Source organism: Megalops cyprinoides, chromosome 7, assembly GCF_013368585.1.
Source record: "Megalops cyprinoides isolate fMegCyp1 chromosome 7, fMegCyp1.pri, whole genome shotgun sequence".
In the NCBI taxonomy this organism is placed as follows: domain Eukaryota; kingdom Metazoa; phylum Chordata; class Actinopteri; order Elopiformes; family Megalopidae; genus Megalops; species Megalops cyprinoides.
The window spans coordinates 16062236-16074799 of record NC_050589.1 but is presented as its reverse complement, the minus strand read 5'-3'; the positions used below and the strand labels follow the sequence as shown (position 1 = coordinate 16074799).

The window sequence follows — 12564 nt, the reverse complement described above, 5'->3', positions numbered from 1 at the left end:
TCATTCCTATGTTTGCACTGGTCACTGGTTGACCACAGCTTGAACCACAGCAAATACGATACCATGCTGTCTGTTAGTAAAGGATGTACACCACCTACTTATGACACAGCCATATATCCCAGTAACTGACTGCAGGCCAGATGAGGGTTCAGTGACCCAACAGTCATTGGTTTGAATGACATACTGGATCCTCAGTAAAATGCAATCCTTTCTGATAGATCAAGCCCATTTTTGCATTGTGTTCAAGTATAATGCTTCCTGTTTGAACTCATGACCGGGACTTTTTTTGTTAGTGAGAGAAAAGTAGGTCCATATTCTATACTTCACAGGAATCGCTGATCATCAAAGTGACTGTAGTGACCTGGCTTTCAGTCAAACTATATACCCAGACAAGAGTTAATTGACTCAGGTAAAATACCACTCAAAGAAGTGCACCAACGGTCTACGGTAACTTTTATTGGTATGTCTGACAACTCAGACGAGCGTGGTGTCTGAAGTAATATTCTGATATTCTTCATTCTCCTCCGTCACCCAGGAACCCAGGTTACAGTCACGCATTTCACAGACCTGAGTGAATGGGGAAGACAGTCGAGCAGGGGGAGGAGGACATGAAGAGATGAAAAGCCAGGAGGAGGTGATGATGGGTTTTCAGAAGGAGACAGTAAAACAGAAGGGGGGGGGGCACATTGCCTCTGTGTGTGTGTGTGTGTGTGAGAGAGAGAGAGAGAGAGGGAGAGAGAGACAGACAGACAAAGAGAGAGAGGATTAAAAAGGATCATTAATCTCTAAAAGGGTAATGAATGGGTGAGTAACCCTGAGACGGAGGCTCCTGACACCAAACCCACACCCAGGGTGTTCATGTGTGTGCATTTGTCTCTTTATGTGTCCTTTCAGCTCAATGTGCATGAAGACTTTGCCTGAGTGTGTTTCTGTGTATATGTGTGTTCTTATGTGTGAGAGAGATCTTGGCAATTTATTTAAGCATAGAGGAGCATATATGAGTGATTGTGTATTTATTTACGTGAATGTGTATGTATGTGTGAGTGTGAATGTATTAGCATTTCTGTGAACCTATATGTATGAATATGTATGCAAGACGGTGTGTATATCTGCGTCCATATGTATGTGTGTGTGTGTGTGTGTGTGTGTGTGTGTGTGTGCGCAAAAGACAGGGAATGTTTGTGTGTGTGAGAGACAGAGTGTGTGAGAGAGAGAGAGAAAGAAAGAAAGAAAGGGAGAGAGTGACAGTGTGTGTGTATGCATGTGTGTGTGTGGATCAGGGGGTGGGTGCATCAGTGCGTGTCAGACAGCAGCAGTTATCTAGGAATCTGAAACAGAGGACCTACCAGACCAGCTTCACTGACACAGAGAAGAACAGGGAGAGAGAGAGAAGACCTGCCTCAGGAGCGGACAGAGAAAGAGCGGGAGAGAGAGGGTCCCACCTTTCAGAGATCCATCTCAGACCACAAGCTTCAACACCAGCTGGCTGGACTCAAGAAAGGCAAATAAATTAAAACAAAAAAAAGGGTGCACATGTAGGAGTAGGAGACGGACAAAGGTGTAAGGAACCAAAAGGTACGGCAGAAAGAAGAGAGAAATAAGGCTGAAGGTAGAAAGAGGAAGAGCACATACAACAGAGTCAAGGTGGGAGGAGGCCAGCTTGGGCAGTGCGAAGAGCAAGCCACCTTCTTCAGCTAAAAGGGGCTCCCGATGTCTCCCCTCACCTCCTTGAGTGTCCTCCTTTTCCTCTCCCTGTGTATGGGGGCTCTGCTGTCCCCTGATGCACCCACCTGCTCCCGCCCGCCGTGCAGGGACAGCCTGGTGGCCGCCCCGCTCATGAGGGCAGGAGGGTGCGAGGAGCGCTCCGCCACAGGTGGGTGCAGGCTTTCGGGCCCGAAGCCCCCTGCCTCGGAGCCTCCTACGAGGGGAGAAGAGAGACAGGAGGTGAGACAGGGCCAGTCAGAGGTGAGTGCCTTCCCGCCGGGTCACACAGGGTCACGCCAAGCCGTTTCCTCTGCTTTGCAAAGGTCCCATTGTTTTTGTTTAGATAACGCTCATTTATTGTACAGTACTATACAATAAGCATTCTAAGAGCATTCACGGGAGGAAGGCCAAGACAATGTCTGTTACCACGATTCTCATATCGACAAATATGCTGCCCAACACAATAGCACTTGGTTTATGAGTTGGTGTTCAGGGCTGAGAACTCCCAAGCAAAGAGCTGGGAAACCCCCCACTGTCAGTTATCCACCAGGTCACAGCGCATGGAAACTACATGGCGAATGCCTCGCTCTGTTGAATTATTGGATGAAAGTGAATTCCATCTGGAGCTTGAAGCAGAGTGAAATAATAACCAAAACCAGAAAACTGAATGAGTTTGTATAGATTTGACTATAGACAGGTTTTTGAATGCAATGGTTGAAATTAATTCTGTTCTAAATTAAAATATTACCATATGGAAAAAAAAGTTTAAATTATATTGTTTAAAGCACCCACTACAACAAATAATGGGTGCATTGATTAATCATAATAAAGCCGCATCATAGAGAAACAAAGAATGTATATTGTTGGTAGCATAATTAATATACCTGATGTAGTAATCTTTTTGCATTACAGTTAAATGGTACCTTTATAGACAAAGGGCTGCAATGAATTAATGGAGAAGATATCTCTCAAATGAGAACAGTTTGATAAAATATTATTGAATGTCTTGATATTCCATACAGTTTGATATAAATAATTAAATACAAATGTCATAAATGAGATACTCAAAAGGATGCCTTCAAATCCTGTGTGAGTTAGCGTTAGAAATATGACAATATTAAATGCTGGCACGTTGGTTTGAATGTAGTATATGAATTCAGACAGTGAATTTTTTGAATCTCTGAATGGCTATTAACATGAATCATTGTATGTGAGGAAAAGAAAAGGGGCATTGTGGTGCTAAGAGTCTGTGGTGAGAAAGTGGTTGCTCTGCGTTGAGGTGGGTGAAGTCTCCGAGCGGCTCGCTCAGCTGCAGCGCTGCATGGGAGGCCTGCAGGAGCCAGGGGGACACAGGGGCCAGGCTGGGGGGTCGCTGGGGGCCACTCTAGCCCTGATGGCAGCTGTTCTGACAGAGTGTGACCTGCACTGCCACAGCCAGGCGCTCCGGTCAATGGCCAAACGACTAGGTGAGTACCAGACAAAGGCGCTCCCGCTCCCTTATAGACACAACGGCTTACGTGTAAACACAGTCGTTTACAAGAAAAAAGGTACGTCCTTGCAATTTCCCCTTCACAAACACACAGACACAAATACACACACACACAGGAGTAAACAGACTTCCAGATAGGTCTGGTCTGTGTCGGTCAAAGGTGAATGCATTGGAATGCCAATCGCTTTGAACAGATGCCTAAGTAGAGATGGAGGTCAGTGCTATACAATCATCGCGCATGGCAGCTAATTGCTGATATGTAACTGCTGCACATGGTAGTGAATAACTGTTGTATGACTACAACACAACCATTACACACAGTAGTGAGTCACTATTGTAGGACTACAACAGAATAATTACACACAGCAGTGAGTGGCTGGTATACAGCTTACAAGCATACAAGACTAATTGTGCAGGGCAATACTTTTGATCATGATTAAGAAGTTGTTTTGCTGTTTCAATTGTGGCCAAAACCCTTGTTTTAAAATGACCATCTATGTCTCAACACAAAAATAAAAGCAAAAATAAAAGAATCAAACATAAATGAATTCTGAACCAAACCTTTTAAGTTCACGATAGCTGCAAAGCTTTTTTAAAATTTTACTTGCAAGCAGCTGAATTCAATGTGTATCATGCATACAGTTCCAAAAATCAAAAGATCTCTGTTCAATTCAGCACTTCAGTCAATTTCTTATGTTTAATACACTTGTAAGTCGCTTTGGATAAAATCATCTACCACATGAATAAATGTAAATTTAAACATAATTCATGTGCTATTCCTCAACCCTGTAAGTAACTAAATAACTATGGTCTGCTTAAAAAAATCTGTAATTGTGGGTATAATATTTATAGTATTTTTTTCCTTTTTTCTGCTTTTTTTTGGGGGGGGGGGTGTCAGAAGCAGCAGCAGTGGGGCGAGAAGGAGAGAAAGACCTCCTTATACTACTGAGGAGCATCACACTACACCCCCCCACAGGTGAGGAATAAGCACTTCAGCAGTGAGTGCAGTGGGACAATGGTGGGGGGAAAATGCAAGAAGGTTTTGGGTGGGAAGGGGTATAAAAGTAAGGCAGAAAGCCAAACACAAGGAAAATGACGTTGAGAGAGTTGAATTTATAGTAGTAGTATCAGCTGTTACAGGGTTAAGGTAGGTTCACTGTGTGTGTGTGTGTGTGTGTGTGTTACAGTGGCACCATCAGCCAGGCTCTACCCTCAGGACTGTGCTGAGATTCAACGAATGGGGATAAAAGAGAACGGAATCTACACCATCCAGCCAGACCCTCACCGCCCTGCCCTGGAGGTAGTTCCATACCCGTCCACCAGGGGGCTCCCCATGCATGTACACTGAGCACTCAAAAACAGCAAAATCTACACACTTTGTCAGTCTTTTCTCATTTTACCTCTGAAAAAGATTTTGTCATCCAGACGTTTCCCATCATCCATTAAACTCTGTGGTAAGACTCTTAATGAAGGGATACAGTGCCATAGCTGAAGCTGTGGCTGCACTAGAAAATAACCTCCATGAACTGCAAAGCCATAAGCAGCCTGCCTTCCCCCATCTCTCTACAGGCAGCCTGCGACATGGTGACCGCAGGCGGGGGCTGGACGGTGTTCCAGCGGCGGCGCGATGGCTCGGTGGACTTCAACCGCACCTGGCAGGAGTACCGCGAGGGCTTCGGGGCCCCGCAGGGGGAGCACTGGCTGGGCAACGCCGCGCTGCACGGCCTCACGGCTGTCGGGCAGCATCAGCTGCGCGTGCAGCTGGAGGACTGGCACCAGCAGAGACGCCAGGCCACGTACAGCACCTTCAGGGTGGCGTCGGAGGCGAACAGGTTAGACAGACACACACAGGGAGAAGAGATGCATGCACATGCACATGTACACACGCACACACGCACGCACACATACACACACACACGCACGCACACACACACACACACAAACGCACACACAAACGCACACACAAACGCACACGCACACACACACACACACACACACACACACATGCACACGCACATGCACAATGTGCCGTCCCCTTCTGTTTAACTCTCTCCATCTGAAAACATCATCGGCTATTCTTGCCTCTTCATCTCTTCACGTCCTCCTCCCCCTGCTCTACCCTCTTCCTCATTCACTCAGGTCTGTGACTATACCCTGGCTTCCAGACAGAGGTGCCAGGTGACACACAGCCACAAACTCAGTTTAGCTCAAATCAAGCACTGCCTTAGTTTTTAAAAAAGCATATTTTATCTCATTACAAGTGAAACCTCTCATCTTTATAAAGTAGTGGCTTTCTTCAAAGCACTTCACTGTGAGCAGTAATCCATTTAATCCACCACGAAATGGATGTGGCAGTCATTATGTGCAAGAATGCTCACCTCACATCATGCGTAGTAGCGAGGATTTAGATGGCCAGATTCACAAATTTGTCAATGCCAGGAGAGTAATTAACCAGCACTGTTCTTTAGATTCTCATCTGAATAATTTCCACATGCAGTGGAGTGCTCCCGTCGTACACTGGGGCAATGATTTATCTTTTGAGCTGGATTTTAATTGCAACCCCCACCCTCACCCAAAAATAAAAAGACAATGGAGGAGTATCCCGTTCTGACACATTGACAACACCTGCCGAGAGAACCTATTTGTCCTAGGGGATCTCTGTCCCTTGTGCCAAATATCTTCTAAACTCTGACACCCCTGATTATGTAAAGGTTTCACTCTGCTTCAGGTATCGTCTAACGGCGCGGGATTATTCCGGGGACGCCGGTAACGCTCTCAGCTACAGCAAACGCTACAACCACGACGGGCGTGCCTTCAGCACCGCCGACCGGGACCACGACCGCTACGTGTCCGGCAACTGTGCGCAGTACTACGGGGCCGGCTGGTGGTTCGACTCCTGCCTGGCAGCCAACCTGAACGGCAAGTACTACCGCGGGCGCTACAGCGGCCTCACCAACGGCATCTACTGGGGCACGTGGTACATCCTGACAGACGCGCGCAGCGGAGAGAGGTACTCTTTCAAGACTGTTGAGATGAAGACTCGCCCACGAGACTTCTGATAGTCCAGCCGCCAGCTACAGCTACCTGCTGCAATGAAACACTCTTCTGAGCATCAAAAAGAAACTTCCACCTAGGCTACTATAGAAAAACAACTGACTTTACATAATATTATATGATTGAGCAGTATATGAAGTTTTCTTTCTTTTCTTTTATTCAGGCAGTTAAAACAAACTAGACAGCTTGATTCACTATGACTAAGAAGAATCCAGTACCATGAAGAGTTGAGAATGTTTGCCACTTGTAGAATATTACAGTGTCTGTCAAGATGGACTGTGGTTATTAAACCATAACTATGTACATTTCAATTTAATTATACTACCACATGTGACCTTAGATTCTCCTCCTGACTTTCTATCTTTATGTCCCATCTTTGCACTGAAAGTTCAGACCCTTGTTTATTACTTGTCCAACAGCCATTTTATGAAGAAGAATAAATTATTGGCCCTTCAAAGTCCCAAAACCTTACACATTAAAGACCCAGATGGATAGAGGATCCTGGCGGCTTTGCCAAGACGCTGAAATTAGAACTTATCGCTCTTTACACAAGCCAGCATTCTTTGTTCTGTTTCCAGGTATATGGCATTAATGCCAAAGCTTTGGACAGATTAGCAAAGCCGTCCGAAACGATGACACACAGACAAGAGGTCCCTGTCGCCCCGTCGTCTGTATTGCATGAGAACGAAGGGCACCCATGGGTGCCCAGAAGTCCTTGCGCGTTTGCCTGTCAGTACAGACTCGCTGACCCCCGGGTGTCCTTTGGGTCCGGCGTCAATGGGGCAGCACAATCGCTGGCACCAGCTCACAGGCGGCCCGGGGCAGGACAGAAGCATCGCCCAGCTTTTCTAGTGGGTTTTAGTGTGGGCCCGCGAGGGGGTGTGCAAACTGCGCCTCCTGTTTTAGCGCAAGCAGTCAGCGTTCACAACGAGCTGCCAGTCTGTCCAACAAGCTCTGAGTCGCTATTAATAGCATTTCAAAGGGAGGAGGGAGGCGCACTGGAACTCTGATGTGGACAGACGGACAGACAGGAGGCAGACTATTGACCAGTTGTGGTATTTCACACACAAAGCCTATAACACAGCAGAGCCCACACACACCAAACGTGTATACCCCCTCTTTCTTAAATACACACTTCCACACACACATACACACAGACACACACACACAAACTTAAAGATATGCACAGATCCCATTGCTCTCATGTGAGAACTGAAGTTCATACATATTTGTCCTTTAGTGACACCCATCCACATACTAATCATGTCTAATGTCTAATCATACTAATCAATCCATCTCAGACGTACATAGAGACACACTGGGCCTTGATGCGGAGAATATGTGCTTTGTTTTGTTTGTGTGTGTGTGTGTGTGTGTGTGTGTGTGTGCAAGTATATGCGTGTGTGCAAGTATATGCATGTGTGCTTGTGAGTGCATGTCCATGTGTGTGTTTACGTGTGTGCATGTGCGTGTGAGTGTGTGCATGTGTATCGGCTATCGAACACTAAGTTATTTACTGAGTTTTAACATCCACAGCTAAAAATTTGGGCCCGTCCATGTGTATTGTTCTTAACGTGGACCTTAATAAAGAGCTGAGTCCATGAGAGACTCTGGTCAGGGATGCGGTGGAGTCCCTGGGTTGATTGCTGTGGGGATGATCGCTCAGAGCGGCGTGATCAAACGTGGCGCTGAGGGGGCGGCGGCCGCTGCTCCTGCAGCCCTTTCTCCCTCTCTGACAGGGGTTTGTTTTTATCAAGCCAAGCACATCAAGCACCTCCCTTCGGAGAGCATGTGTCCCTGTGTGTTTTCATTGTGACTTGCACAAATGAACCCAGTCACAGAAAACTAGCACGGTGTAGCTGTCCCCTGAAAACAAAAATAACTTTCCCTTTGATCCCATTAGATAAACAAAAGACTGCTATTTAGAATGATATTTATCATTTTAGTACACTTATTTGTTTTCTATAAATTAACACATAATCATATGTAGCTTTGGAGACTAAGCACATTCATATTTACGCATATTTTCTGTCTTCTGCAAATCGACACCCTGTTGTATGAATTGCCTTATTACAAGGAATCCAAAATGATAAAAAACTTAATTCCTGGTGTACAGTGAAACATGTTGACTTGGAACAGGTTTTCCATGTGTTCCATCTAGCACAATGTAATGTTTTTGAAACAACTTGGTAGTCATTTGTAAAACAAAATTAAAGTGATTTCCGAAATGAACGAACTTGTCTCTGGAATATCTGCAACAGGAAAGGAAAACTGTGAGTTGGTTGGAGTCACCTGTATGTGTGTGAGAGTGGACTAGAGCAAAGCACTTAACATAGAGCCTGCCCTTCAACTCTTCTGAGATGCCTCTCTCCCAGAATGTTTGACCGATTTGGTTAAACTAAATGAAGACCTTTCCTAAACTCCCCTGCCCTGATTGAGAGATAGAACGCCACCTGCTGGTCAAAAAGAGACACAGCAGGGAGCTTTACTGTTGATGCCTCCGCTTCAGATGGACAGAGTTGTGTTCATTGTGGTAAGTGCTCAACTTTGAGTCTGTGTTGAAACTGCTGTTGCAACACCAATGTGACACTTCAAAACTAGCATAGACGTGTTCACAAGATCCATTCTAATGGCTACTTTATCTCCTTGTACCAAACTTGCTAATGCTAAAATTACATGCCTGCTTCTGCCATGAAATGAACATGGCTGCAGCTATCACTGGGTACAACCAGTGATACACAGCAGTATACAATCAGCTGTAAAATGTGACTATAACATTCATTTTTATTCCTACCCATTCAGTTAGATTTAGTTCGTCAAGCACATTATGAGCCAGGGGCTATGGAACACTAAAACAATGTATAAAAATCATTGGGTCATGGTATACGGAAAACACTAGAATAGAAGGTAATCAAGGATGGAATACTAGCACCTCAGGTTAGAGGGTGTTGAACGCTGTCACACTGGAACCATCTGTATTGTGTGTAACACTAGAGAATTCTGTAAAGGGGTAAGGACCACTAACACAGTGGAAAATAAGGTAAGTAGCATGGACCACTAGAGGTAAAGAATACTGCCTGTCAGCACCAGAGACTGTTTACCCTAAGGGTGACGGCACATTCTATATTCCTTGAATCAGCTTAAGATTCAGGTGGTGGAAACTCGGGCATTGCAGGGGTACTATACCCGTTGTACACTGCAGAGATTCCAACATGTTTACTACTGATACGGTAGCTGGTTATAATCCAGCTATGGGCACATGGGGCTGCCTCTCACTAATTCACCATCACTATCTGATTTTTTATCAAACACACACACACACACACACACACACAACCACACACACCCTCTCTCTCTGTCCTCCTCCTCCTACTTCTCTTCTTCTTCCTCCTCCTCCTCCTCCTCCTCTCCTCTGTGCCATCAGTCTTGTTGACACTGGGGGAACAGAGGCCCTTCGCACTGTCACCACAGTATCCTGGCGCAACATCTGGAGCGGAGTGATAGGAGGGCGTGCAGGAGGGCACAGGAGGCACCCGGCAGCGTCTGCTGACCCCGGCCGGAAGCCCAGGACTGTCAGCGGTTACCCAGCACATCCCCCCGAGAACAGCCGCGCTCCTGGGGGAAGGAAAAGAGCTACTGGCGCCCATGTGACCTGCCCTGTTTCAACACTCCTGCAAGTGCACTGTTTAACAGCAGCGACCAGAGGGCCACCGTGCCTGGCCCCCATTTTTCGGGGCTCTAGGGTGCCTGGTAACCAACGTGGAGGAGGTGCAGGTGGCATCACCTTAGATGCGGGCAGCTCCAGACCTCCACCTTTACAGGGGGAAGCAGGCTGTGGTCCCTGCAGACGGATAGTCATACAGGATTCAGTGTGCTCAATTCAAAGGCTTGGTTTTTAGGCCTACTGAGCCAGCAGACATACTGTTTTCAAAATTGCTCTCACTTTCCAGTTACAATGCATTCAAAAGTGGTGAAAATGTCAAGCTGTGTAGAAGGTTGTGTGGCACACTGAGACACCAAGACATGCAACTTAATTGCCTATCAGGGATGCCACACTGCCATGTGGGGCTACTCCAGCCTCTCCTGGATTGCACTGTTCAAGATGACCCAGAGCTGTGCTAGCATACAGCTATAGCAGGATAGCTGTAGACCCAACCCTCTGTGGCATACCCTGTGGAAGCCCACACAGGCCAGGGGCTGCATTTGACACACGTCTACTTCCAGCTCTGCTACCTGAGTACGGCCCCTGCAGTGAGGCGTACTGGCTAGACGACCATTGTTGATTCCACATGATTGTTTCTCAAACAGTGGCGCACTTTTGCCATAAGGTGGCAGTATTGGGTGAGGAATGCGGTCTTTGGTCCAGAATGACACAGGAACTGAACTGCAGAGACATTTTTTTCAAAGATGAAGATCTTTGTGTTGGCCCTTGCAATCCTGAGAGGGACATGCACAGGAATACAAAAACACATAAAGCAGCTAAATGTTACAATTAGCATGTGAATAACTGCAATGTGCAAGTCAAACTAGTGTCACGTTCAAAATGTCTGAGGCTTTGGTAATAATATTAAATTCTAGTTAAATAGCCAAACAGTGAAAAATAGCAGATAAAAACCTCACACATAATGAATTATGCTAATTTTTTACTTACTCATGCAGGTACCTTATACCCTGTGGACCACATTTCCTAATGTTTCATATTTCTCTCCTTATATCATCCTCAGCTGCTACACAGATATAAACAGTGACAAAATATTTACATGCTAACTTGACTAGAAGCCAAAAGCACTATCACAACACATTCACAGAGGCCCAACTGCACATGGACCTTCAGTTATACTATTCAGCTTTCTGAAGACAGACTATTCAGCCCTTTGAAGAGGCAGACCACACAACCTTCAGCAGAGCAAAGCTATTTCAGTGTTCTGAAGAGGTACACGATGCCGGACTACTTCAGTCAGAGAGTGAAAATGTTTCCTTTTGACTGTGCTCTTGACCCTAAATTCTGTAAACCAGACCTTCTCTTCAGCTCTCTGCTGAAGATGGGAACAGGGCAATGTGAAGAGGGGGGACCGAGAGAGGGTGACACTGTGAAAAAGGAGGATTAAGAGGAAAGGGAGTGAGATGGAGATGGTAGATGAAGGTTTTCGGTGCTCTCCAGGTACATCGCATGTGCCCTTTTGGCGCATAGCATTGTGGGATTGGTGCAGTGGATCGTATGACAGCAGGGGTAAACAGGAAGCAGCCATACAGAAAACGGAGAGGGGCCTACAATCAAACAGTGCCCCTACACAAAAGCACTCAGAAAGGTCAGAGGTCTCAGCACGAGCCTGAGATTCAAATCAACTCCATACAAAGTTAGAATGGAATGGATGGCGTCATTCCAAAGGCCCACCATTTTATGTCAGGTGTCAGAGTATATTTGTGGTATTGTTAGAGTGTATACATATGTTTTTGGAGAGGTTTCTGTGATTTTGTGTTCCGAGAGCCCACCTGGGACTCCATCAGAACTCTTCATCATTTATGTTGTTGTCCTAGCAGCATCCAGCAGCATCCACCTTCCCCTGCCACCAAATAACACCTCGCCATTCCCTCATAGAGGATTAACAAGTGCTTTATGGCCTTCTGAGCTGTTTATGGGACTCAGAACTGAGGGACACATACACACACATGCACAAAGCACGCACACACAGCCTGGTGAGTGGCGGGGGTTTTGGGTCGAGGGGGGAGGGGGGGTGTTGGGGGGGCGGGAAAGGAGCGAGAGTTCGTTAGAGGTACCCCTCTCTGCTGGCACGCATGCAGAGATCTATGGGATGTATCTGCTAATTATACCAGGGCTGCGGTTGACCAAAGCTGAGCAAAATTCCGTTTAAACCGGAATTCATGAGCAGAAGTGTATCCTGATGTGGTGAGGAGCAAGAGCTGCACTCAGGTCTGCGGGAGGGGGGAGGGGGAGAGAGGGAGCGCTGTGTGGCGGGCCTGAAACTCTCACCCCTCTTGGGCCCTGGTGAAGGAGGAATGAGAGGGGTGGGTAGGGTCAGGCAGGTGGTATTGGGGGCAATACGGCAGTTTTGGGGGGCCCCACTATTTTGTAATAGACCCCCCCCCCAAAACTCATCAGGCCCCTGCCCCAATACACACACACCCACTTTCCAAAGCCCCAAACAGGGAGTGTATGGAGGTGAGTCAACGTTGAATCAGACAATGTGCTGAAACACAGCTACATGAGTGCTAGAGCACACACACACACACACACACACACACACACCTACATTAGTTGTTGTTTATCTAAGTACAGATATTTTAGACAACATCTG

General features: G+C 46.5%; 1 protein-coding gene across 1 annotated transcript; it reads left to right on the top strand.

Moving 5' to 3' along the window:
* Positions 1 to 1686: 1686 nt before the first annotated feature.
* si:ch211-157b11.8 (fibroleukin) lies at positions 1687 to 6261 on the top strand. Its single transcript, XM_036532441.1, has 6 exons — positions 1687 to 1965; positions 2984 to 3170; positions 4092 to 4169; positions 4381 to 4493; positions 4763 to 5025; positions 5922 to 6261. The coding sequence occupies exons 1-6, from the start codon at positions 1711 to 1713 to the stop codon at positions 6250 to 6252; spliced, it is 1227 nt and encodes a 408-aa protein (XP_036388334.1). The 5' UTR covers positions 1687 to 1710; the 3' UTR covers positions 6253 to 6261.
* The last annotated feature ends 6303 nt before the right edge of the window (positions 6262 to 12564 follow it).

What these genes read in the sequence shown, in the direction of transcription:
- si:ch211-157b11.8 (XM_036532441.1), top strand. Translation starts at nt 1,711, where the DNA reads ATGTCTCCCCTCACCTCCTTGAGTGTCCTCCTTTTCCTCTCCCTGTGT. An exon ending in CTCACCGCCCTGCCCTGGAG is followed by an intron (nt 4,494 to 4,762) that starts GTAGTTCCATAC and finishes ATCTCTCTACAG; the next exon opens with GCAGCCTGCGACATGGTGAC. An exon ending in GTGGCGTCGGAGGCGAACAG is followed by an intron (nt 5,026 to 5,921) that starts GTTAGACAGACA and finishes ACTCTGCTTCAG; the next exon opens with GTATCGTCTAACGGCGCGGG.